At 41.3% G+C, this 21,638-nt stretch overlaps 1 protein-coding gene across 1 annotated transcript in view; it reads left to right on the plus strand.

Moving 5' to 3' along the window:
• Window positions 1-21,265, plus strand: part of CHP1 (calcineurin like EF-hand protein 1) — a gene marked incomplete at both ends in the record, with an annotated part of 35,301 nt that extends 14,036 nt beyond the window's left edge. The window contains 5 exons of the mRNA XM_084240526.1: window positions 6,038-6,118; window positions 12,004-12,131; window positions 19,444-19,505; window positions 20,952-21,074; window positions 21,212-21,265. Of these exons, the coding sequence (XP_084096652.1) occupies window positions 6,038-6,118; window positions 12,004-12,131; window positions 19,444-19,505; window positions 20,952-21,074; window positions 21,212-21,265 (448 nt within the window). The remainder of the gene's footprint in view (window positions 1-6,037; window positions 6,119-12,003; window positions 12,132-19,443; window positions 19,506-20,951; window positions 21,075-21,211) is intronic.
• Between the last annotated feature and the right edge of the window lie 373 nt (window positions 21,266-21,638).

The raw sequence follows: 21,638 nt of genomic DNA on the forward strand, positions 1-21,638 counted from the left end.
AGAATTCACCAGAGTCAGAGCGGAGAGCAGAGCAGGCAGACTGACAAAATACACTGCTGAGGGGAGCAGTGGGTGGCAGGAGAGGTCTGCATGCCATGTGGGACCCTCACCCGGTGGCTGGGGATTGAACCAGCGCTGCAGAGGCTGTGGGCAGCTTCGCAACCCAGCGCTCAACCGCTGAGCCACCGGGGAGGCCCTTGATCCTGTTCTTTTTTAACTGGTGGTGTGCCCTTCTCCCTGCCTTGTAACACTTTAAGTCTTGGTTATCCCTTTATATTTAGAAAAAGACTAGTTGGGATGCAATTGAAAGCTGGCATGGATTTGTGGTTATATTTTCTCTCTCCCTTTGTGGAAACCCTGACTTCAAGCCCTCTGTAGAGTAAGCAAGGCAGTAAGTTGATAGACCTTACTTTAAGTGTATATAGTCAGAAAGCAAGAGGACAAATTTACAATCCCCTCCCCCAGATAGAAGGACTGTGTTCCAGGGGGACCTGCCTCCCACACTTAACTTTAGGTCTTTTAACTAAGACCTGGCCATGAAGATCTTTCAGTTTCTTTCTGTAACGATTCTCTTTTTTAATCCTGTGGACACATGGTTTCATATTTTTGTGGTGGATTACAGTAGCAGCAGTCAGCTGGACTGTTCTTTAAAAAACTTATTTAATCGGGCCTCCCCCGTGGTACAGTGGTTGAGTGCTGGGTTGTGAAGCTGCCCGCAGCCTCTGTAGTGCCGGTTCGATCCCCGGCTGCTCCCCAGCCACCGGAGGAGGGTCCCACGTGGCGTGCAGACCTTTCCTGCCGCCCGCGGCTCCCCTCAGCAGTGTACTTCGTCAGTCTTCCTGTTCTGTTCCCCCCTCTGGCTCTGTTGAATTCTCTTGCCCTCCCGCGCTTCTGACTGTATCCAGTGCTTGTATAAATGTATAAATAAATAAATAAATAAATAAATAAATAAATAAATAAATAAATAAATAAATAAATAAATCTTGGAGGGGGGGGCCTTATTTAATCAATCTCACTGACTATTGTTGCCCTTACCAGGCAGCTGTGTATGTGCTGCTTTGCTGAAATTTTGCAGGGCAAATTGGCTCTCAGCTCTACTGCAGCACATGTGCATCTACCTTCAGATTTCCAGGATTTGTCAAATCCCTTATCTACTAGTATACTCCCACCATGGTTGTTTATATCATAGATGAAGTCCCATGGGTGCACTTTTGCTGACATTTCAGGGGGTCTTAGAGACTGAGAGAAGGTAAATGTGTATGTGTTCACCATCCTCAATCAAAAGTCAGGTACAACCTACAAAATAACCCAGTCTGGTCCTGGAACACTAAAACAACTGAAAAAGACTTTATATGGAGGGCCTCCCCGGTGGCGCAGCGGTTGAGCGCTGGGTTGTGAAGCTGCCCGCAGCCTCTGCAGCGCCGGTTCGATCCCCAGCTGCTCCCCGGCCACCAGAGGAGGGTCCCACATGGCGCGCAGACTTCTCCTGCTGCCCGCTGCTCCCCTCAGCAGTGTACTTCGGTCCTTCTGCCTGCTCTGCTCCCCGCTCTGGCTCTGGTGAATTCTCTCACCCTCCCGCGCTTCTGACTGTACCCAGTGCATGTATAAACAAAAAACAAACAAACAAATAAAAAAAAAAAAAAACCCATGCCTCTTAAATAAATAAACAAATAAACAAATAAATAAATAAATAAATAAATAAATAAATCTTTAAAAAAAAAAAAGACTTTATATGGAAAAAAAACCCTATCATCAAAACAACAATATCGGACCTTCCTGGTGGCACAGTGGTTGAGCGCTGGGCTGTGAAGCTGCCCGCAGCCTCTGTAGCACCAGTTCGATCCTCGGCCGCTGGGGAGGGTCCCACATGGTGCGACAGACCTCTCCTGCTGCGCCCGCTGCTCCCCTCAGCAGTGTATTTCGTCAGTCTGCATGTTCTGTTCCCTGCTCTGGCTCTGGTGAATTCTCTCACCCTCCTGCGCTTCTGACTGTACCCAGTGCTTGTATAAATAAATAAATAAATCTTTTTTTAAAAAAAAGACAACAATATCAAAATTATCTTACCAATTACATTAAAAATATTAACTACTGGGCCTCCCCGGTGGCGCAGCGGTTGAGCGCTGGGTTGCGAAGCTGCCCGCAGCCTCTGCAGCGCCGGTTCGATTCCCGGCTGCTCCCCGGCCACCGGAGGAGGGTCCCACATGGCGCGCAGACCTCTCCTGACGCCCGCTGCTCCCCTCAGCAGTGTACTTCGGTCCTTCTGCCTGTTCTGCTCCCCGCTCTGGCTCTGGTGAATTCTCTCACCCTCCCGCGCTTCTGACTGTACCCAGTGCATGTATAAACAAAAACAAACGAACAAACAAATAAATAAATAAATAAATAACATGCCTCTATTTAAAAATAAATAAATAAATAAATAAATTAAAAAAAAAAATATTAACTACAGGGCTTCCCTGGTGGCATGGCGAGTTGGGTGCGGCTCTGTGGGGCTGTCCGTGGCCTCTACAGCGCCAGTTCAATTCCCGGCTGGCCAGGGAGAGGCCCACATGGCATGGCGGACCTCTCCTGCCTCACCCGCTGCTCCCCTCAGCAGTGTCTTTGGTCTGTCTGCCTGTTCTGCTCCCCTCTCTCTCTGGTGGGTTCTCTCGCCCTCCAGTGCCTCTGGCCTGTACCCAGTTCTTGTGTAAATGGACAGATCTTTAAAATAGAAAAAAAAATTAACTGCATGCCTTAGATAATGGGAATTGTTATTTCCATGTTAATATAACTATATTTTAAGTATAAATAATTTCTCTATTATGAATCTTAAATATGGAGAATTGTTTTCATAATGGGATATGTGTTCCCATGGGTGTGTTCTAGTAACAGATTTTGATGTCCTCATTGTGTATGTCATCTGATCATGGACCCTCTATCCTTGAAAATCAAGCAGTTAACTGTGAAGCTGTATCTCTGCATAAGAAAAGAGACCTACACATTTTAGGTTTTTACAATTTTGTGGAATTAAAAAAGAATTCCTGAAGAATAAAGATTACTAAAAGATTTACAAATGAGGATCCATTTGATAGATGAGAATCCCTTGGTTAATACAGGCTCTGCTCCTAAAAATGGTAGTAACTTCTGGTTACTAAGTCTTTCAAACTGGATTTTCTTCAGAGCATCCCTCTGCCCATGAATAACTGGAAAACCAGTCTTCATTGGAATTTTCTTTGCCACGAAGAATGCCATTATACATGATTCCATTCTCAGACTTGCCTTCTCCCAGTAATAATGTCTTTTCTTAAAAAAAAACAAAAAACAAAAACCAGCTTCCAATTTGAGTAATATTTCTCTACGTATACTAGTAGGTAGAATATAATGTTGGTTTTTTTTTTTTTTTTTTTTTATGAGTACCCACAAGTCTACATTTCTAACAAGTCTTACACTCGTGGTATGCATGCCACTTGAAATATTTATTTTTGTCTGTTAGTTTTGTGTTGGAGTACAAATTTGAGCAGTTAAGTTCAAGATATATTGCTCAGATTATCTCCATTCTATGATGGAACAATTAATAAACTGTTAACTGTTTTAACAATTCATCAACTATTTTATACTTTAAGAATAGAGTTTACAAGTTTACAAGTTTACAAAGGACAGGAGGTAGGCCCCTGTTGACATTGGAAATCTAAGTCTTGATCCTTTATTGGAGGATCAAGACTAAAGGAGTTGGGGCCTCCTCGGTGGCGCAGCGGTTGAGCATTGGCAGCCTCTGCAACGCCGGTTCGATCCCCAGCCACCGGGCGAGGGTCCCACATGGCACACAGACCTCTCCTGCCGCCTGCTGCTCCCCTCAGCAGTTTATTTCGTCAGTCTGCCTGTTCTGTTCCCCACTCTGGCTCTGGTGAATTCTCTCACCCTCCCACTCTTCTGACTGTACCCAGTGCTAGTATAAATAAATAAATAAATAAATCTTTAAAAAAAAAAAAAAGACTAAAGGAGTTAAGGTTAGGTCATGCCCTCAACTGGTGTTTAAACTGTGCCTTTTCTCAACTAAAATTACTTAAGCTTGTTAGACATTAAACTGAGGTATGTGGCCATGCAATTCAAATCAGTTTTAATCTTCATTTGAAAGGGAGTAGCTATTGTTTCTTAAGCTCTGTCAAACAAGGGAAGCTATGTTTTGTTGATAATGTGGACTTTGTATCATAGAACAAAATATATAATAAGGGTTTAGTACATGTTTGTTGAATTAAATAATCAGTATGTCAGTAATTTCCTTTAAAGGTTTAATAATCATATATTAGCCAAGTCAGTTAATTTATGAATGACCTCTCTGTTTCATTCATTGATATAAAAATCATCACACTAAGAGATCAAGGAAGATTAGAATCCAGAATTATTATTCTAGAACTTTGTGCTCATTTTCCTAGATTAATTTCTATCTGTGTCAACACTGGATGTGGTTGAGGGGAATTTATTGAATTAATGTAAGTGTTAAATTAAGGGCACAGAGTATTGAAGGCTTCTGAATAAAATAGAAAATTTAGTATGATAGATGGGATGAGGTAGAGAAATAAGTTTTTTCTCTTCAGTTAATAAAACTTCTTAAAGGCTGGAATCAGATCTTTTCAAGTTAATGTTTCTTTAAAAATATTTTTTTACTTTTTATCTGGAAATTTTTTCACACTTACAGGAAAGTTACAAGAATATGTAGAACTTTCATATTCCTGATAATCCAGATTCACTAGTTAACATTTTGCTTCATATTCCTGATAATCCATTCCTGATAATCCATTTTGCTTCATATTCCTGATAATCCAGATTCACTAGTTAACATTTTACTTCAGTGTATATTTCCTATAACAAGGACATTCTCATTTCAAAATCAAGAAATCTACCATTTTGATACAGTAATATATATATAATATTCCATGTTCTAGATGACTCATATTCCATTTTTATCTTTTGGCTCAATAATTTCCATCATAGGAATTTTTTTCTGTTCTAGGATCATTAATTGAGTTCACTTATATGTCTCATTAGTTCCTCTTGCTTGATCTGTAACACCCCTCTGCCTTCCTTTGTCCTTCATGACATTGATATTTTGAAGATTACAGACACATATATGTTATAGATATATATGTTCTTGGCACAGAATATCAACCAAAGAAGTTTACTTACTGAGTACTATTTATGGAGAGCATCTTTCAAAAAGTTTAATATGGAAAGAATGAGTTTTTTTAGAAAAGAACATGTAAAATCCATAAGAGTTGGATTTCAACGGTAGTTCTGCACTTACTTACTTTGTAGCACTGGGCATGTTACTTTATCTCACTGACTCAATTTCCTCAGCTCTGAAAGGGTGTAGATAAAATGTTGGCATGAAGAAATGAGATAATGTATATAAACAGTTAGATTGGCACATGATGTGTATATACAGTGAATGGAACATTATTCACTTCAACATAATCTCCAAGTTATGAGAGAATGACTGCTCTTACATGACTGAGGGTTAAATACTCTAGCTCTAGTCTATAAAAGACAATGGAAAACAAGTCAAAGTTAGAGCAAGGAAATGTGAAAATCAGTTAGTTGTCACATTTTATTCTTTCTTGGACATAAGTATTACCTAAGAATTCCTTGTATTTCATAGATGCTGTATATCCTTCTGCCAAGGGTATGAAGGCCCCTCTGAAATTTTGCTTTCATATTCAAGCTTTGTGGAATTAGGTATTTGGCAGTTGCTGTTCACTTACCAAACTTAATAACTAAATACAAAATGGTAATGTTCAAGGAATCATTTACAGGGACAGCTTAGTATTTGCTTGTCAGTTAGTTTATTGACGTAAACTGTGTGCTGAATTCACTGGAATGTGACATAGTCAAACCCGAGTTGGTGCAAGAAACACTTGGCAGCTATTAAAATGCTATTCTTTGTAGTTGCTTGGTATGATTTGTCATAGTAGTAAATTCCAGGAAGAATTATTCTTGCGGGGTTTTACCCTTGCATGACTGAAGAAGTTCACGCTAATCGCCAATGGTCTCTACTTCTCGGCAGCCGGGAAGATTTCCAGCGGATTCCAGAACTAGCTATCAACCCGTTGGGGGACCGGATCATCAATGCCTTCTTTCCAGAGGGGTGAGTTGTTACAGTTGTTTGGCACCCTTCTGAGGCTGATGTGGAATCTTGATATTGATTAGGTCATCTCAAACCACAATCCCACTAATTATATTGGGCATCTCTAACTTAATTACATCTAGAATATCTCTTCTGTTCTCCCCCTCACCCTCTATTTTAAGTTTCAAATAGGATTATGAACTCATCTTCAAAATTCTATCTTTAATTTTTGTTTATCCTCAATGCAAATCTAAACTTTTAAAAATCTTTTGACAATAATTTCAAATTTGCAATGAAATTACAAAAATTAAAAATTGTACAAAGGACACTTTTTAAATCTTTTACTGACATGGATTTGTCATCATATTATTAGTATTTTGCCTCATTTGCTGGTGCCACCTCTTCGTCCTACCCAATAGAAATATAATTTAAGACACATTCACAATTAGAAATTTCCTGGTAGACATTTAAAAAGTAAAAATAAACAAGTCAAATTAACTTTGGCAGTATATACTGTTTTTCATATCAAGTCTTTGAAATCCAGTGTGTAATTTACACTTACAGCCTATGTCAAAAACTGTAATAATATAAATATTCCAGTTTATTGAAGAATGGGTGACAAAATCGTGTAAGTTTAAGGCGTGCAGCATAGTGATTTTTTAAATTTTTTTTATGATTTTATCGTGATTACCATGATAAGGTTAATTAGCAAATCCATCACTTCACGTAGATAACATTTTGTGTAAGCGTGGTGACAACTTTCATTTTTCTTCAGATAACATTGGTTTACAAGACTGTGGGGTGATCCAGAGGCATAGGATCACATCTCCTCAGATACATGTCATTACATCACACCCACCACCAAGACACTCAGAGTCGATCATGTAGTTAGAACTTTTAAAATCTACTCTCGGTTGAATATACAGTTCAGTATTGCTAGCTATAGTCACCATGCTGTCACAGAAGTTACATCTCCAGAACTTACTGCATTATTTTCTTTATTGTAATAAATTATTCATTATTCAATTTTAATATTTCATCCAATAATCTCCTTGCTGGCACTGACCCACACACACACCCCCCCACCCCCAACCTGGTCTGAAACAGAACCCAGTCTAGGTGGGTTATCCTGCCTCTTTAGCCTCCTTAATCAGGAACATTTTTATAGCCTATATTTTCCTAGTATGCCATTGACTAAAGATACAATTCACTCCACAACATACATTTCTTCAAATAGATTTGAATTCGTCTAATATAAAACTGAACTTTTAATAAGCTTCACTACCTAATACACTGCCTTCACAGCACTGAGTAAATATTTGTTGATTTGGTAAGGTACCTTTTCCTGAATAAAAGTAATCTTGTTTAAATAATCTCTTTAACCATCTCTTCCTGGTTCCTTGTGACTTAGCTTTATAACCCAAAGAATTTTTTTTTTTTAAGATTTATTTGTTTATACATACAAGAACTGGGGTACAGACCAGAGGTGCAGGGGCCTAGAGGATTCACCAGAGACAGAGTGTGGAACAGAACAGGCAGACTGACTAAAATACACTGCTGAGGGGAGCAGTGGGCGGGACAGGAGAGGTCTGTGGATAACTCATGTGGGTTAGCTCCCTGGCCAAGGATCGAACTCATGCTTACAGAGGCTGTGGATAGCTTCACAGTGCTGTGTTTAACCCCTTGTGCCACCAGGGAGACTCAATCCAAATAATTTTTAAGAAGCTAAGTATGCTTTGAAAAGTATGGTTGCCAGCATGGCAGACCTGTGCTATCGTGCCCACTGCTCCCCTCGGCAGTATATTTCTGTCGTCTGCCTCTCCTGCTCCCTGCTCTGTCTCTGGTAAATTCTCTCACCCTCCGCACCTCTGGCCTGTACCCCAGCTCTTGTATAAAAATAAATGAATCTTTAAAATAAATAAATAAATAAAAAGTATGGTTCCCAGATCTTAAAAATGAGATCAAGTGTCAGTGAGGACATTATCATATAAAATATCTGGAGAGGAAATTTTAGAATTCTGAATTGAGAGTAAAGGAATTTACAAAGGTGAGAAATTGAGCCCTCAGTAATTTGAGCGGCAGAGGGGAAAGACAAGCAGTTTATTTATTTTTTTATTTTTTTAAAGATTTATTTATTTATTTATACAAGCACTGGGTACAGTCAGAAGCGTGGGAGGGTGAGAGAATTCACCAGAGCCAGAGCGGGGAGCAGAGCAGGCAGAAGGACCGAAGTACACTGCTGAGGGGAGCAGCGGGCGGCAGGAGAGGTCTGCGCGCCATGTGGGACCCTCCTCCGGTGGCCGGGGAGCAGCCGGGGATCAGCTGCAGAGGCTGCGGGCAGCTTTGCAACCCAGTGCTGAACTGCTGCGCCACCGGGGAGGCCCAAGACAAGCAGTTTAACTGAAGATAGGAGGAATCAGATTGAAATCTGCTCTCTTCAGATTCATGTTAACCATGAGTAATCTACCTTTCCTCATTTACCCTTTTATCCCCATCAACTGCCCTGTTTATTTCAAGTGTAGTTTTTGTGCTGAATTCTTCCGTGTTTTTTTTTTTTTCCCCACTTCCTCTTTTAGCCCCTGCAGAGCGTTGAACTCTATCCAGAGAAAACTTTCACAGCTATGTGGCATATCCAAACCTTTTGCAATGAAATGTAAACCAAGGAGAGTCATTTTGCCAACTTTTTTTCAGAATTCCATATTCACCATTGATTACTTGAAGGGGCAGCTGTGGAAAGCTGTCTTATAAGATCAGATCACCTTTGTTGTGACTACAATATCATCCTACCCACTGGTTTGTTGCTGAGGACAATGGGCAGGTGTACCTGAGGAAGCCAAACCTTCACTTGGGCTGTGGAGCTTAGCTCTTTGCAAGACGCACCTCTGCTTCATGCTCTAATCAGATAGAGATATTTGACTTCTAGGTTTTTGTTTCTTCTCAGGTGGGATTATTTTTCAAGGAATGAGATTTGAAAGTGGAACATTGATATTTAGTTCCCTTTTATTCAGTCATTTATGTATGTACTCATTAAACTATTTGTTCTGGCATGTGACTCAAATCTCATTTTACATTGCTTGACTTCTAGATCTTACTCACATTTTTGCCCAGACTCAGATCTGTCAGAGTACAGCTTCCTTGAAGAACTAAAGGTTATTCTTTTGAGTACAGTGGGCTTATGAGCAACTTTTGAACTCTGCCTTTACAAAGTCTCTAGTCTGTGTATTTACCTGGCACCCAATATGCCATATCTATCTACTGGGGCACACACAGACTGGGATTAATTTTTCCGTAGCTACAAGAACCAGGTAACCTCTTGTTTCCATGTCGCATGGGACATTCCTTTTAAATGTTAAAGAACATTCTTCATTTAAATTTTGAAAATTATTTCTTACAGGGTTACTGATTAGCCTGTGAAATAATAAACAGATTTTCTTTAATTTAAGTTTAAACACAAAGAGCTCCTTTAAAACATTATAATGAGGGCCTCCCTGGTGGCGCAGAGGTTGAGCGCTGGGTTGCGAAGCTGCCTGCAGCCTCTGCAGCCGGTTCGATCCCCGGCTGCTCCCCGGCCACCGGAGGAGGGTCCCACATGGCGAGCAGACCTCTCCTGCCGCCCGCTGCTCCCCTCAGCAGTGTACTTCGGTCCTTCTGCCTGCTCTGCTCCCTGCTCTGGCTCTGGTGAATTCTCTCACCCTCCCGCGCTTCTGACTGTACCCAGTGCATGTATAAACCAAACAAACAAATAATAAATAAATAAATAAGACATGGCTCTAGAAAATTTAAAAAATAAATAAATAAATAAAACATTATAATGAGCCTCCCTGGTGGTACAGGGGTTAAATTCTCAATACTATAAAGCTATTGGCAGCCACTGCAGCATGAGTTGGATCCCCAACTAGGGAGCTAACTCATTGGCACAGCAAACCTCTCCTGTCTCACCTGCTGCTCCCCTCCACAGTGTATTTTTAAATATATTATTTATTTATTTATTTATTTATGCATATAAGATCTGGAATGTAGGCCAGAGGTGCGGGGTGTGAGAGGATTCACTAGAGACAGAGTGGGGAGCAAAGCAGGCGGACCTACTGAAATACACTGCTGAGGGGAGCAGCAGGTGAGGCAGGAGAGGTTTACTGCACCTTGAGGGTTAGCTCCCTGGCCAGGGATCAAACTCATGTTGCAGTGGCTGCCCATTGCTTCATAGTGCTGACACTTATTAACCCATTGCACCACCAGGGAGGCTCCAATAAAAATAAATTTAAAAAAATAAAGTAGGGCCTCCCTGGTGGCGCAAGGGGTTAAAGCACCGCACTATGAAGCAGTCCGCAGCCTCTGCAGCACGCGTTTGATCCCTGGCAGGCCAGGGAGCAACCCACAAGGCATAGCAGACCTCTCCTGTCTCGCCCGTTGCTCCCCTCAGCAGTGTGTTTGGGTCGGTCTGCCTGTTCTATTTCCCACTCTGTCTCTGGTGGGTCCTCTCACCCCCTGCTTCTCTGTCCTGTACCCCAGCTCTTGTATGCATAAATAAATAAATCTTAAAAAAAAAAAAAAATATGATCATGAAAAGTGAGGCTAAAACAAAGTGTCCAGTTATAAGAGGATAAAAGATGTAGCCATACTATAGGCACACTATTAATACTCAGATATTTAAAATATTTCAGTGTTTATGTTGATTGGAGACATACTTAAAAAGTTTTTTTTTTTTTTTTTAGGGGCCTCCCCTGGTGGCGCAGCGGTTGAGTGCTGGGTTGTGAGGCTGTCCACAGCCTCTGCAGCGCCAGTTTGATCCCCAGCCACCGGCAAGGGTCCCACAAAAAAAAAAAGTTTTTTTTAAAGCAAGATAGGAAATTAGATATGCAGTGTATTCAAGTTATCTTCAAAGCACAGAAACATTACATAGAAAATATATTAACCTTGGTTAGTTGATCGATAGAACCAGGAGTGGTATTTTTCTTTATACTTCTATCCAAAGAAAAAAATGTATTTATAGCATTTATCTCTAAGTAAACTTTATTTTAAAAGCAGCTCTCCTGTCTCGCCTGCTGCTCCCCTCAGCTGCGTGTTTCGTCAGTCTGCCTGTTCTGTTCCCCGCTGTGTCTCTGGTGAATCCTCTTGCCCTTCCATGCATCTGGCCAGTACCCCGGTTCTTGTATAAATAAAAATAAATCTTTAAAAAAAAAGGGCCTCCCCTGGTGGCGCAGCGGTTGAGCACTGGGCTGCAAAGCTGCCCGCAGCCTCTGCAGTGCCAGTTCAATCCCTGGCTGCCGGCGAGGGTCCCACATGGCGCAATAGACCTCTCCTGCTGCTCCTGCTGCTCCCCTCAGCAGTGTATTTCATCAGTCTGCCTGTTCTGTTCCCCGCTCTGACTCTGGTGATTTCTCTCACCCTCCCTCGCTTCTGACTGTACCCAGTGCTTGTATAAATAAATAAATAAATCTTTAAAAAGGGGGGGGCAGCTTTTACCTAATTTGCCTTAACTTGAAGATATCACTAGGTACACATTGGGTGAGGTCATTGGGCTGAAATTACTAGCTTGCTCCTCACTGCAGAGTCTTAAAGCAGTGAGTTCAAATTCTGACTTACCTAATTATGGAGCCCTGGTTCTACTGGAATTCCTCTTTGGAAAAGAGATATAAGTAAAATCGGTAGATAATTTTAATATTGAGTATCCTGTTACCTCTCCAAGTCTGGTTATTCGTTGATAAAGTGGGAATAATAATACCTCATGAGGGTGGGGTGAGGCTTAAATGAAGATATTTTATTAGCTATAGAGAACCACACATATGGGGAGAGACATTAAATGGACTTTCAGGCCACTGTAGCTGAAGCTATTGCCAGTGTAATGTTGACTTCACAAGAAACCGTCATCTTGGCTGACATGGTGTTCTGTTGTATTTCCCAATCAGAGAGGACCAGGTAAATTTCCGTGGATTCATGAGAACTTTGGCTCATTTCCGACCTATTGAGGATAACGAAAAGACCAAAGATGTGAATGGACCAGAACCACTCAACAGCCGAAGCAACAAACTTCACTGTAAGGACTCGAACTACTTACTTTTCATTTTTTACAAATCATTTATTTACTCAATGTATTGGACAAACAATTATAAGAACATAATGGCTAAGAGTTCAGACTCTAGGACAAACCAGGCTGGGTTTGGAGTTCACTGCCACCATTTTTGGCCATGTGACTTTGGATAAGTAAGCTAAAAATCTTTGGGCCTCAATTTCTTCTTCTGTAAAGTGGGATATTAAGGGGGTCCACAGCAGGGTTTGAGATATAATAAGTTCATATATGTCAAGTGCTTCTACTGGTGTTTATCATTGTTTTAGCTGCTAAGATGTTATCCAGAGCTATAGAGACTATTGTCCCCATGTCTCTGGCCTCCTTTACTTGCATACTTGTTAGCTTTCTCTCTGCCCTTGTTGGTTCATGTATGATATTGGCAAATCTCTTACAACACTTTGTTCAACACAAGTTGAAATGAAAATTGAAATTGTGGGTGGCTTTGCCAGTGAGGGACACTGATACTGGGAACAAGTGTAGGCCTACACATGACATTTTTTTTTTTTTAAAGATTTATTTATTATTTATTTATTTATTTATACACGCACTGGGTACAGTCAGAAGAGCGGGAGGGTGAGAGGATTCACCAGAGCCAGAGCAGGGAACAGAAGAGGCAGACTGACGAAATACACTGCTGAGGGGAACAGCGGGCAGCAGGAGAGGTCTGCGCGCCATGTGGCACCCTCACGCCAGCAGCCGGGGATTGAACCTGTGCCACAGAGGCTGCGGGCAGCTTCGCAACCCAGTGCTCAACCGCTGCGCCACTGGGGAGGCCCCCTACACATTTTGTCAGAATAAGTCTCTGGAATTTCAGTGAGCAGAGAGAACACTTTGCATAAATTGGCCTTGTAAGAAAGTACTGTATTCCTTTTGACAGAGAGACAGACTTTCATTGAGGTATGGGTCGCGTTCAGTTTTCTATAGAATTTCATTATGCACTACAGCAGGAAAATCCTGTTATTGATGGAGTAAATCTCCATCAAAGCTCAAAGACCAAAGTTTGAGGGATCCAAAAGGGATCAAACAGTTGATGAAGGGCCTCCCCAGTGGCCTAGTGGTTAAGTCTCAGTGCTATCACTGCTATAGCCTGAGTTCAATCCCTGGCCAGGGAGCTAACCCACATATGGCACAGCAGACCACTCCTGTCTCCCCTGCTGCTCTCCTTAGCAGTGTATTTCAGTAAATACACCTGTTCTCTCCCCACTCTATCTCTGTTGAATTCCCTCCCACCTACTCCCACCCCCACTCTAAGCATCCCAGTTCATCTACGCAAAAAAAAAAAAAAAAAAATTACATTTAAAAAATGAGAAAGATTTTTGAGACTGTTACTGCCTCGTAAACAAAACAGAGCCTCCTTCGTGGCTCAGGGTTTAAAGACCGTGCTATCAAGCTATCGCCAGCCACTGCAGCATGAGTTCGAGCCCCAGCCAGCCAGGGGTCAATCCACATGCCGCAGCAGACCTCTCCTGCCTCACTTGCTGCTCCTCTCAGCAGTGTATTTCAGTAGATCTGCCTTTTCTGCTCCCCACTCTCTGGTGAATCCTCCCACCACCCCCTAAACCTCTCCCTTATACCCCAGTTCTTGTATGCATAAATAAATAAATCTTAAAAAAAATAAAAATAAAGTTAACAAAACTGGGGAAAAAAGGTCTTTTTGATGTTGAAACAAATGCGGATAATGTATAGAATATAATGCTAAAGTTACGTATATTTCAAAGATGTTTCATGAAATTGAAATGAATTTTTTGTTTGTGGCCTTTGGGCCACCTCCCCAGATCTCCCTGCTATAGGAGTATGAATTTACTCCTCTCTTGGTGTTTAAGGTAAGAAGTTTGGGAAGCACTGAAACATGTATTATTATGTAGGATAGGGAAGATTTTTGAACTAAAGTACTGAATATTGCTCTTTTTATTTTTTTTTTTTAAAGATTTATTTATTTGTTCATACAAGAGCTGGTGTACAGGCCAGAGATGCGGGGGGTGAGAGGATTCACCAGAGACAGAGTGGGGAATAGAACAGGCAGATTGACCAAAGTACACTGCTGAGGGGAACAATGGGCGAGTCAGGAGAGGTTTGCTACACCATGTGGGTTGTTCCCTGGCCTGCCGGGGATCGAACTCGTGCTGCAGAGGCTGCGGATAGCTTCATAGTGCGGTGCTTAACCCCTTGCGCCACCAGGGAGGCCCTGTATGACTTTTTTTTAATCCATGATTTTTTTTTATCTAAAATTTTATCTTTTTTTACAGCGATAATAGACAGTCTAAGGTTTCTATTGTAGTTTCTTTTAAAAAGATACTCAACACATTGTGAGAATAGAATCTTTCTAGGTATTTTATTCCCCCCCCCCCCATCTTTTAGAATTACCCTGCCATGCTTACTTTAGCAAGAGGTTTATTTTTCAATGACTGAATTTTGAGTCTTTCAAAAGCAGTCAGTCTGATTTTTATAGAAACAACAATATTTTCTTTACATATAGGTTTCATTTTTTTATTAAATTATATAGTTTTATTAAAATTACAAATAGCACAGGATGAATAGCTAGGACAATTGACACACCTAACTCTTAGGTAAGCGTCTAACTCAACCGGTGGAGTGGATGCTTAGGAGTAGCCCGTTAGCTCCAAGTATACAGTGGGCAGCATATCAATTGGAATGATTTGCAGAGCTGGGAGAGACATCCAGAAATTCAGTGAGTTGGTTAAAGAGATGACAGAGACAGTCTATGCTTTATGAAACTGCTTTTCTGGTCCAGGATAACAAGCGACTTCAGTCATCAGAACTAACAGAAATCTGTTACCTGAATTTCCTCTACATGAATTCTATTTTTTTCAAATCATGGACTCCCTTGGCAATTGTCAGGTGAATCTATCCATTCACATCGAAATGTCTTTGAATTCATAAAATAAAGTACATAGGAGTATAAAAGAAACCAATTATATTGAATACAATCAAAAGATATTTGAACAACTTTAAAATAGTAATATAAATACTTCTTTATCATATGTTAAATAATGGGCTATAATATCAAGTCAAAGAACTTTTATAATTTTGAACTCATCATGATCACAAATGATCAGTTGAGATATTATCAGCAACTATAATATGAAATAAAAATGTTTGATTTCTGTTGAGTACAGCATAGGTAAGTACAGGTATCACTGCTGTGGTTTGTTGCCAACATTCATAAATGAAAGAAATGTCAAATTTCTATAGAGATTGGAAGGAAAAGATAAGCTTTTTTTTTTTTTTCTTCAAATTTTTGGTGTGTTTTTTTTTTTGTGTGTGTACATACAAGAATTGCGGTATAGGCCAGAGGTATGGGAGGTTCACCAGAGATACATTAGGGAGCAGAACAGGCTGATTTACTAAAATACACTGCTAAGGGGAGCAGCGGGCAATCAGGAGAGGTCTGCTGCGCAATGTGGGTTAGCTTCCTGGCAGGGGATAGAATTCAGGCCATAGGGCCGATAGTGCTCAGACTTAACCCCTAGGTCACTAGGGAGACCCTACACTATTTTTTCTTTCTTCTTTCTACTGTGGACCCTGTGTTAAGAATCAGTGTTCTATGAGATGCCCTTTTTATTTTTTCCTTGAATAGGCAATTACTTTTCTAAGCCAGCTGTATCCATATGTGAGGATCTTTTTTTAAGAATTCATTCTTCTGTTGAGCTGAAATATCTCCATTGAATAAATTCTTTTCTACATGACAGAGTTACATCTGGAGATAAATCTCTAAACCATAGACTATCTTTCTTCCTGACTTTATGCCCATTTATTGTTTCTGGGGGGATAGGGAGATTTTTAATGGGTAAAGAGTTTCAGATTTGCAACATGAAAAGGTTCTGGAGATCTGTTTCACAACAATGGGTTTACTTACACTACTGAACTGAACACTTAAAAATATTAAGACGTTAAATTTTATGTGTATTTTGCCACAGAAATAAAGAAAAAAAAGAAAAAGTCTTTGGTAAGGTGAATCGAATCCCTTAGGGGATTACCCCCAATATTATAGATCTTTCAATCAGCAAGTAGTTAATAATAAGAAAAAATATTTACCTCTTTAAACTCTGTATTCCTATGATTTGATCCAGTTTTTTTTTTTTTTTTTTTTTTACATTTTAAAAGGACAGGTTTATTAGGTAAAGGAGAAAAAGAGAGGCACCTGCATAGTCAGTCACAGGTGGGCAAGAGAGCTACACTTGATCCAGATATTTTGTAACACAGCTGCAGAGTCCTTTCTTTGTAATTCATTTCCTTTAACAAAGTGCTATGTTCTCTGCATCAGTTCAAATGGAACCAATGGAAAATTTTCTAAATACTGTTAGTGGCTTTGGTGGTTACTTGATATAGCAGTTAGGGTACCTTCAGCTCACATGGCTGGCTTCAAACGTAAGGAAATGTATTCTCTCAAAATGCAGGTCAGGTGAGGCAAGCTTCAGGATTGATAGTGTGGTCAAAGGTATAGGTTCCATAGCAATGTAAAAGTTCTTAACTGTGCACTTTGAAGAATTAAAGGGGCCTTCCTGGTGGCGCAGCGGGTTAGGACACAGCCTGTGAAGCTGTCCGCTGCATCTGCAGCATGAGTTTGATTCCCGGCCAGGGAGCAACCCATGTGGCTCAGTGGACCTTTCCTGACTCACCCACTGTTCCCCATCGATCTGCCTGTTCTGTTCCCTTCTCTGTCTCTGGTGAATCTTCTCACCCTCCCCCCACACCTCTGGCCTGTACCCCAGCTCTTGTATGCATAAATAAATAAGTCTTTAAAAAAAGAGTTAAAATGCTAAATTTTGAGTTTTGTATATATTACCCCCATTTTTTAAAAAAGAAGAAGCAATGATTGAAAGATAAAGAAATGTGGGCCTCCCCAGTGGCGCAGCGGTTGAGTGCTGGGTTGCGAAGCTGCCCGCGGCCTCTGCGGCGCCGGTTCGATCCCCGGCTGCTCCCCGACCACCGGAGGAGGGTCCCACATGGCGCGCAGACCTCTCCTGCCGCCCGCTGCTCCCCTCAGCAGTGTACTTCGGTCCTTCTGCCTGCTCTGCCTCCCGCTCTGGCTCTGGTGAATTCTCTCACCCTCCCGCGCTTCTGACTGTACCCAGTGCATGTATAAACAAACAAAACAAACAAACAAATAAATAAATAAAAACATGCCTCTATAAAAAAAAAAAATTTAAAAAAAAAAAAGAAAGATAAAGAAATGTTTGAGAAAATACTGTATGCCAGACACTATTTTAGGTCCAGGATACAATGATGCATAAATCAGATAAGGTCTTTGTTCTCACAAAGCTAGTGACTTATTAAGGTTCGCCAACTATTTGGAGCAAGATAAATAAGATTTATGGTCATGGCAAATAAATAAGACTTATGGTCACGGCAAATTCTGTGAAGAAAACGAATTGTGATGAGAAAGTGATAGAGGATGTCACTACTTTTGAGTGGTTAGTGAAAGCCTCTCTGAGGAGTTGAAATTTGAGCTGAGAGGAAACCTACCAGATAAAGAATAGAAGAGAACTCTAGGCAGAGGGAATAACTGGTGCATAGGCCCTTGGGCAGATTTGAGTACTTGGTGTTTTCAGAAAACAAAGAAGTATTGTCTGGAAAGGAAAGAGTGGTAAGTGGTACGAGTAGGTAGCGAGGTGATGGCAGGTAGCTGACACTGAGTTCCTACTGTGTTTCAGGCACTGTTTGAAGTTTCTTCCTTGGGATAAGTTGGTCAGTCCTCTTTGCCCTGTGACTGTGAGGGATATTCTGTTATTTTCACTTTCCAACTCTCAGGCACCTGAGACACTGAGAGGATAAGGACTTTGCTCATGTTCATGGAGCTAGAAGTCGGCAGAGCCTGCACCTTTCCACTGTCCCCGATTGCTCTGACATCAACATGAGGGGCTTAGGAGAGATCACACCAACCAGAGATGCACATCGGGCGGGAGTCATGAGCGTTAGATTTATTTATGGCCATTGAACTGGAGGTGCCAGGATGGGAGTCAAAGGAACAGAAAATGCAAAACCTTAGTGGCATAGCTGAATGATTCAAAGTTTCAAAACCACGCTAAACTCAGATATAATTACAAGGCAGTTATTCCTTCAGTGCCTATAAAATCATCCAGTGTTATCACACTAACCACTTAGTAACCCATCAGCAACATGACACAGACGTTGCTCTTCTGAATTCTCTTATATACCCTAGTGTGTAAAAGACTTAGATGTTATCAAAGAGAGAAAAAGACTTGTTAAGGCCAGGAGACCATCCAGTTCTTGTTAATTTTATTAGAAATTTAGCTTGAATTTGCCAAAGTGGCCATTTTTCTAGAACAATACTTTGCAGAGTCAGTTGTTTGGTGAATGTGCATGATAGGATTGATGGGTGGGCTGAGAGGACCTAACTTACAGAATCATTTAAAAGGTTTGGGCAAGAATAAGGATATTTAGCTTTCTTTTTTAGTAAAATTTTCTGATTTGTCCAGAGAGGTGTCACATTTCATTAAAGCTAAGAAGTCATCAATTTTGAGATACATTTCAATTTCTGAAATGTTATAATGTTTTATAATGGTAAATAATGGCAATTACTCTTTCAAAAAAAAAAAAACACTATTCTGTCCAATGTCCTTTATGTATTTAATTCCTTGAGAAGAAGCTAAATTTTTTTTTAAAGATTTATTCATCCAAGGCCTCCCCGGTGGCGCAGCAGTTGAGCGCTGGGTTGCGAAGCTGCCTGCGGCCTCTGCGGCGCCGGTTTGATCCCCGGCTGCACCCCTGCCATCAGAGGAGGGTCCCACATGGTGTGCAGACCTCTCCTGCCGCCCGCTGCTCCCCTCAGCAGTGTACTTCAGTCCTTCTGCCTGCTCTGGCTCTGGTGAATTCTCTCACCCTCCCGCGCTTCTGACTGTACCCAGTGCATGTATAAACAAAACAAACAAACAAACAAACAAATAAATAAAAACATGCCTCTATAAAAAAAAAAAAGATTTATTCATCTATACAAGCACTGGGGTACAGGCCAGAGGCATGGGAGGGTGAGAGAATTCACCAGATTCAGAGCGGGGAGCAGAACAGGCAGAAGGACCGCAAGACACTGCTGACGGGAGCAGCGGGCGAGACAGGAGAGGTCTGCCGCACCATATGGGAATCTCTCTGGCTGGCCGGGAATTGAACTGGTGCTGCAGGGGCTGCGGACAGCTTTACAGCGCTGTGCTCAACCCGCTGCACCATTGGGGAGGCCCAAGGCTAAACATTTTACTTTGCACTATTGAATTTTCATTAACTTCTTGTTTTTCCTTAATAGTTGCTTTTCGACTATATGATTTGGATAAAGATGACAAGATCTCCCGTGATGAGCTGTTACAGGTATGTTGGAGAGTTCCCATGTATGTAGATAACCTTTGTGGGCAGGAGTTGTTTTTTTCTTCAGGAAGCATTTATTTAATACCTGCTGTGTCTATAGTCTTCTTGTATATATAAGGTAGAACAAATCACCTGGGGAAATTGTGGTTTGTTTTTTATGTTACTAGTGTTGATGTGTAGATGCAAATCATTTCATCTTTTTTTCTTTTCATAAAATCCTGTAATTTAGTTTTTACAAATTTATTTCACAAAATTGGGGAAGCATGTAAATGAATCAGGGAAAGGAAGTCTGTGAACAGCTGAGCTAGAGAGCTTTTACTCCTGTGGAAAAGCTTAGTTATTAACTTTGAAGACAAAGGGAGCTGACTATAGTGATGGGGGGCCTCCCTGGTGGCGCAAGGGGTTAAGCACAGCACTGTGAAGCTATCTGTAGCCTCTGCAGCATCAGCTCAATCCCCAGCCAGCCAGGGAGCTACCCACCTAGCACAGCAGCCCTCTCCTGTCTCCCCCGCTGCTCCCCTCAGCAGTGTATTTCAGTTAGTCTGCCTGTTCTCTTCCCCACTCTGTGTCTGGTGAATCCCTTCACCCCCCACACCTCTGGCCTATACCCCAATTCTTGTATGCATAAATAAATAAATCTTTAAAAAAAAAACTTAAGTGAAAGGAGGTATCACAAAAGCACCCTGTCCCCCCCATTTCACAATGGCTTAGTCTCATGGTGTAGAATTGCTTATTTTGCTTGAGGAAACAATTCTCAAAGTATATTCACACCCTAAAGATGTTAGTAGAATTAAAGCAAGTGGTTTCTTTGTTATATTTGAGACACGTGGTGAAACGGGGTTAAATTCTCTTTATTGTAGTTCTCACAGCCTTCTTTCAATGTGTTTATTATTTCTCTGGAAAGGGAGCTTTAGTATTTAACCTTCCAACAACCTTTATTTCTTCATTACACTTTAGGAATAGTTAGGTTAATGTTCCATCTTAGGCAACTGGGATTTCAGAAAACCCCTACCAAACTGCATTAAACTAATAATGAACTAGTTTTTCTCGAGCAACAAGAAATCTAGGGATAGATTGTCGAGGTTAGTACAGTGCCCACATGATGTCTAGGAACCAGGCTTCTTTATTCCATAGCACATAAGACTTTCACTTCCTGGTCTCAGGATGGCTGCTGTGCCATTGGGCATCAAAGCTACCTCCTGGTCAGGAAGAATGGAGAAGTGCAAAAAGGAAAGAACTCTTCCAAGTGATACTGTGCCTTCCTATCCAGAAAGTTCTTGCTTGCCAGAGAGTTCTGTTCACATCGTCATGTGGGATGACTTAGATTAGAAGATAAGGGTCTCAGTTTGCTGCCTGTTACGTGTGAGGATATCCAAGGGAAAGAGGGTGGGGTGGCTTTATCTTTCATTGAAGGGAAATACCCCTAAGCCCTGGCTCTTGGTCCTGCAGGTGCTACGCATGATGGTTGGAGTGAATATCTCTGATGAACAGCTGGGCAGCATTGCAGATAGGACCATCCAGGAGGCCGATCAGGATGGAGATAGCGCCATATCTTTCACAGAATTTGTTAAGGTCAGTCTGTCACCTCTTGGTTTGAAAAAATTTAATTGTGCTATATGGGAGGAAGGGAGAAATGAACATTCAGATTAGTATTTAGGACAGTATCTCCTGTTGTGACCTTTATAACTATAATTGGGTTTTTTCCCCAGGTTTTGGAGAAGGTGGACGTAGAACAGAAAATGAGCATCCGATTTCTTCACTGAAGGACTGAGACCAAACTTCCTTGCTTTCTAGTATTTAAGAACTGGAACTTGAGAGTCCTCCCATCCACCAGCCCCACCTCCACCCCATCAGTCCCCTTCTCCCAAAGTACTATTGCTGTTGCATGACAACCCCAAATATGTTCGTCACCACAAACCTGCCTTTGGTGTATAAACAGGGCATTACAGAATGGTACATCCGGTCTACTTCTGTCTGCTATCACTCGTCAGTTATCTCCCCCGTGCTGCTGCTGAATGCCACATGTCCGTGTAGGCTGAGAAAATGAGAGAGGGAATCATGCCAAGAATCAGCCAGCAAAGCTTTCACTGGGTGTAGACTGTAGCCAGGCTGCCTTCCCTCCAGCTTGGCTTCAGC

The sequence above is a fragment of the Talpa europaea genome, assembly GCF_964194135.1.
Source record: "Talpa europaea genome assembly, chromosome: 8".
Classification (NCBI taxonomy): domain Eukaryota; kingdom Metazoa; phylum Chordata; class Mammalia; order Eulipotyphla; family Talpidae; genus Talpa; species Talpa europaea.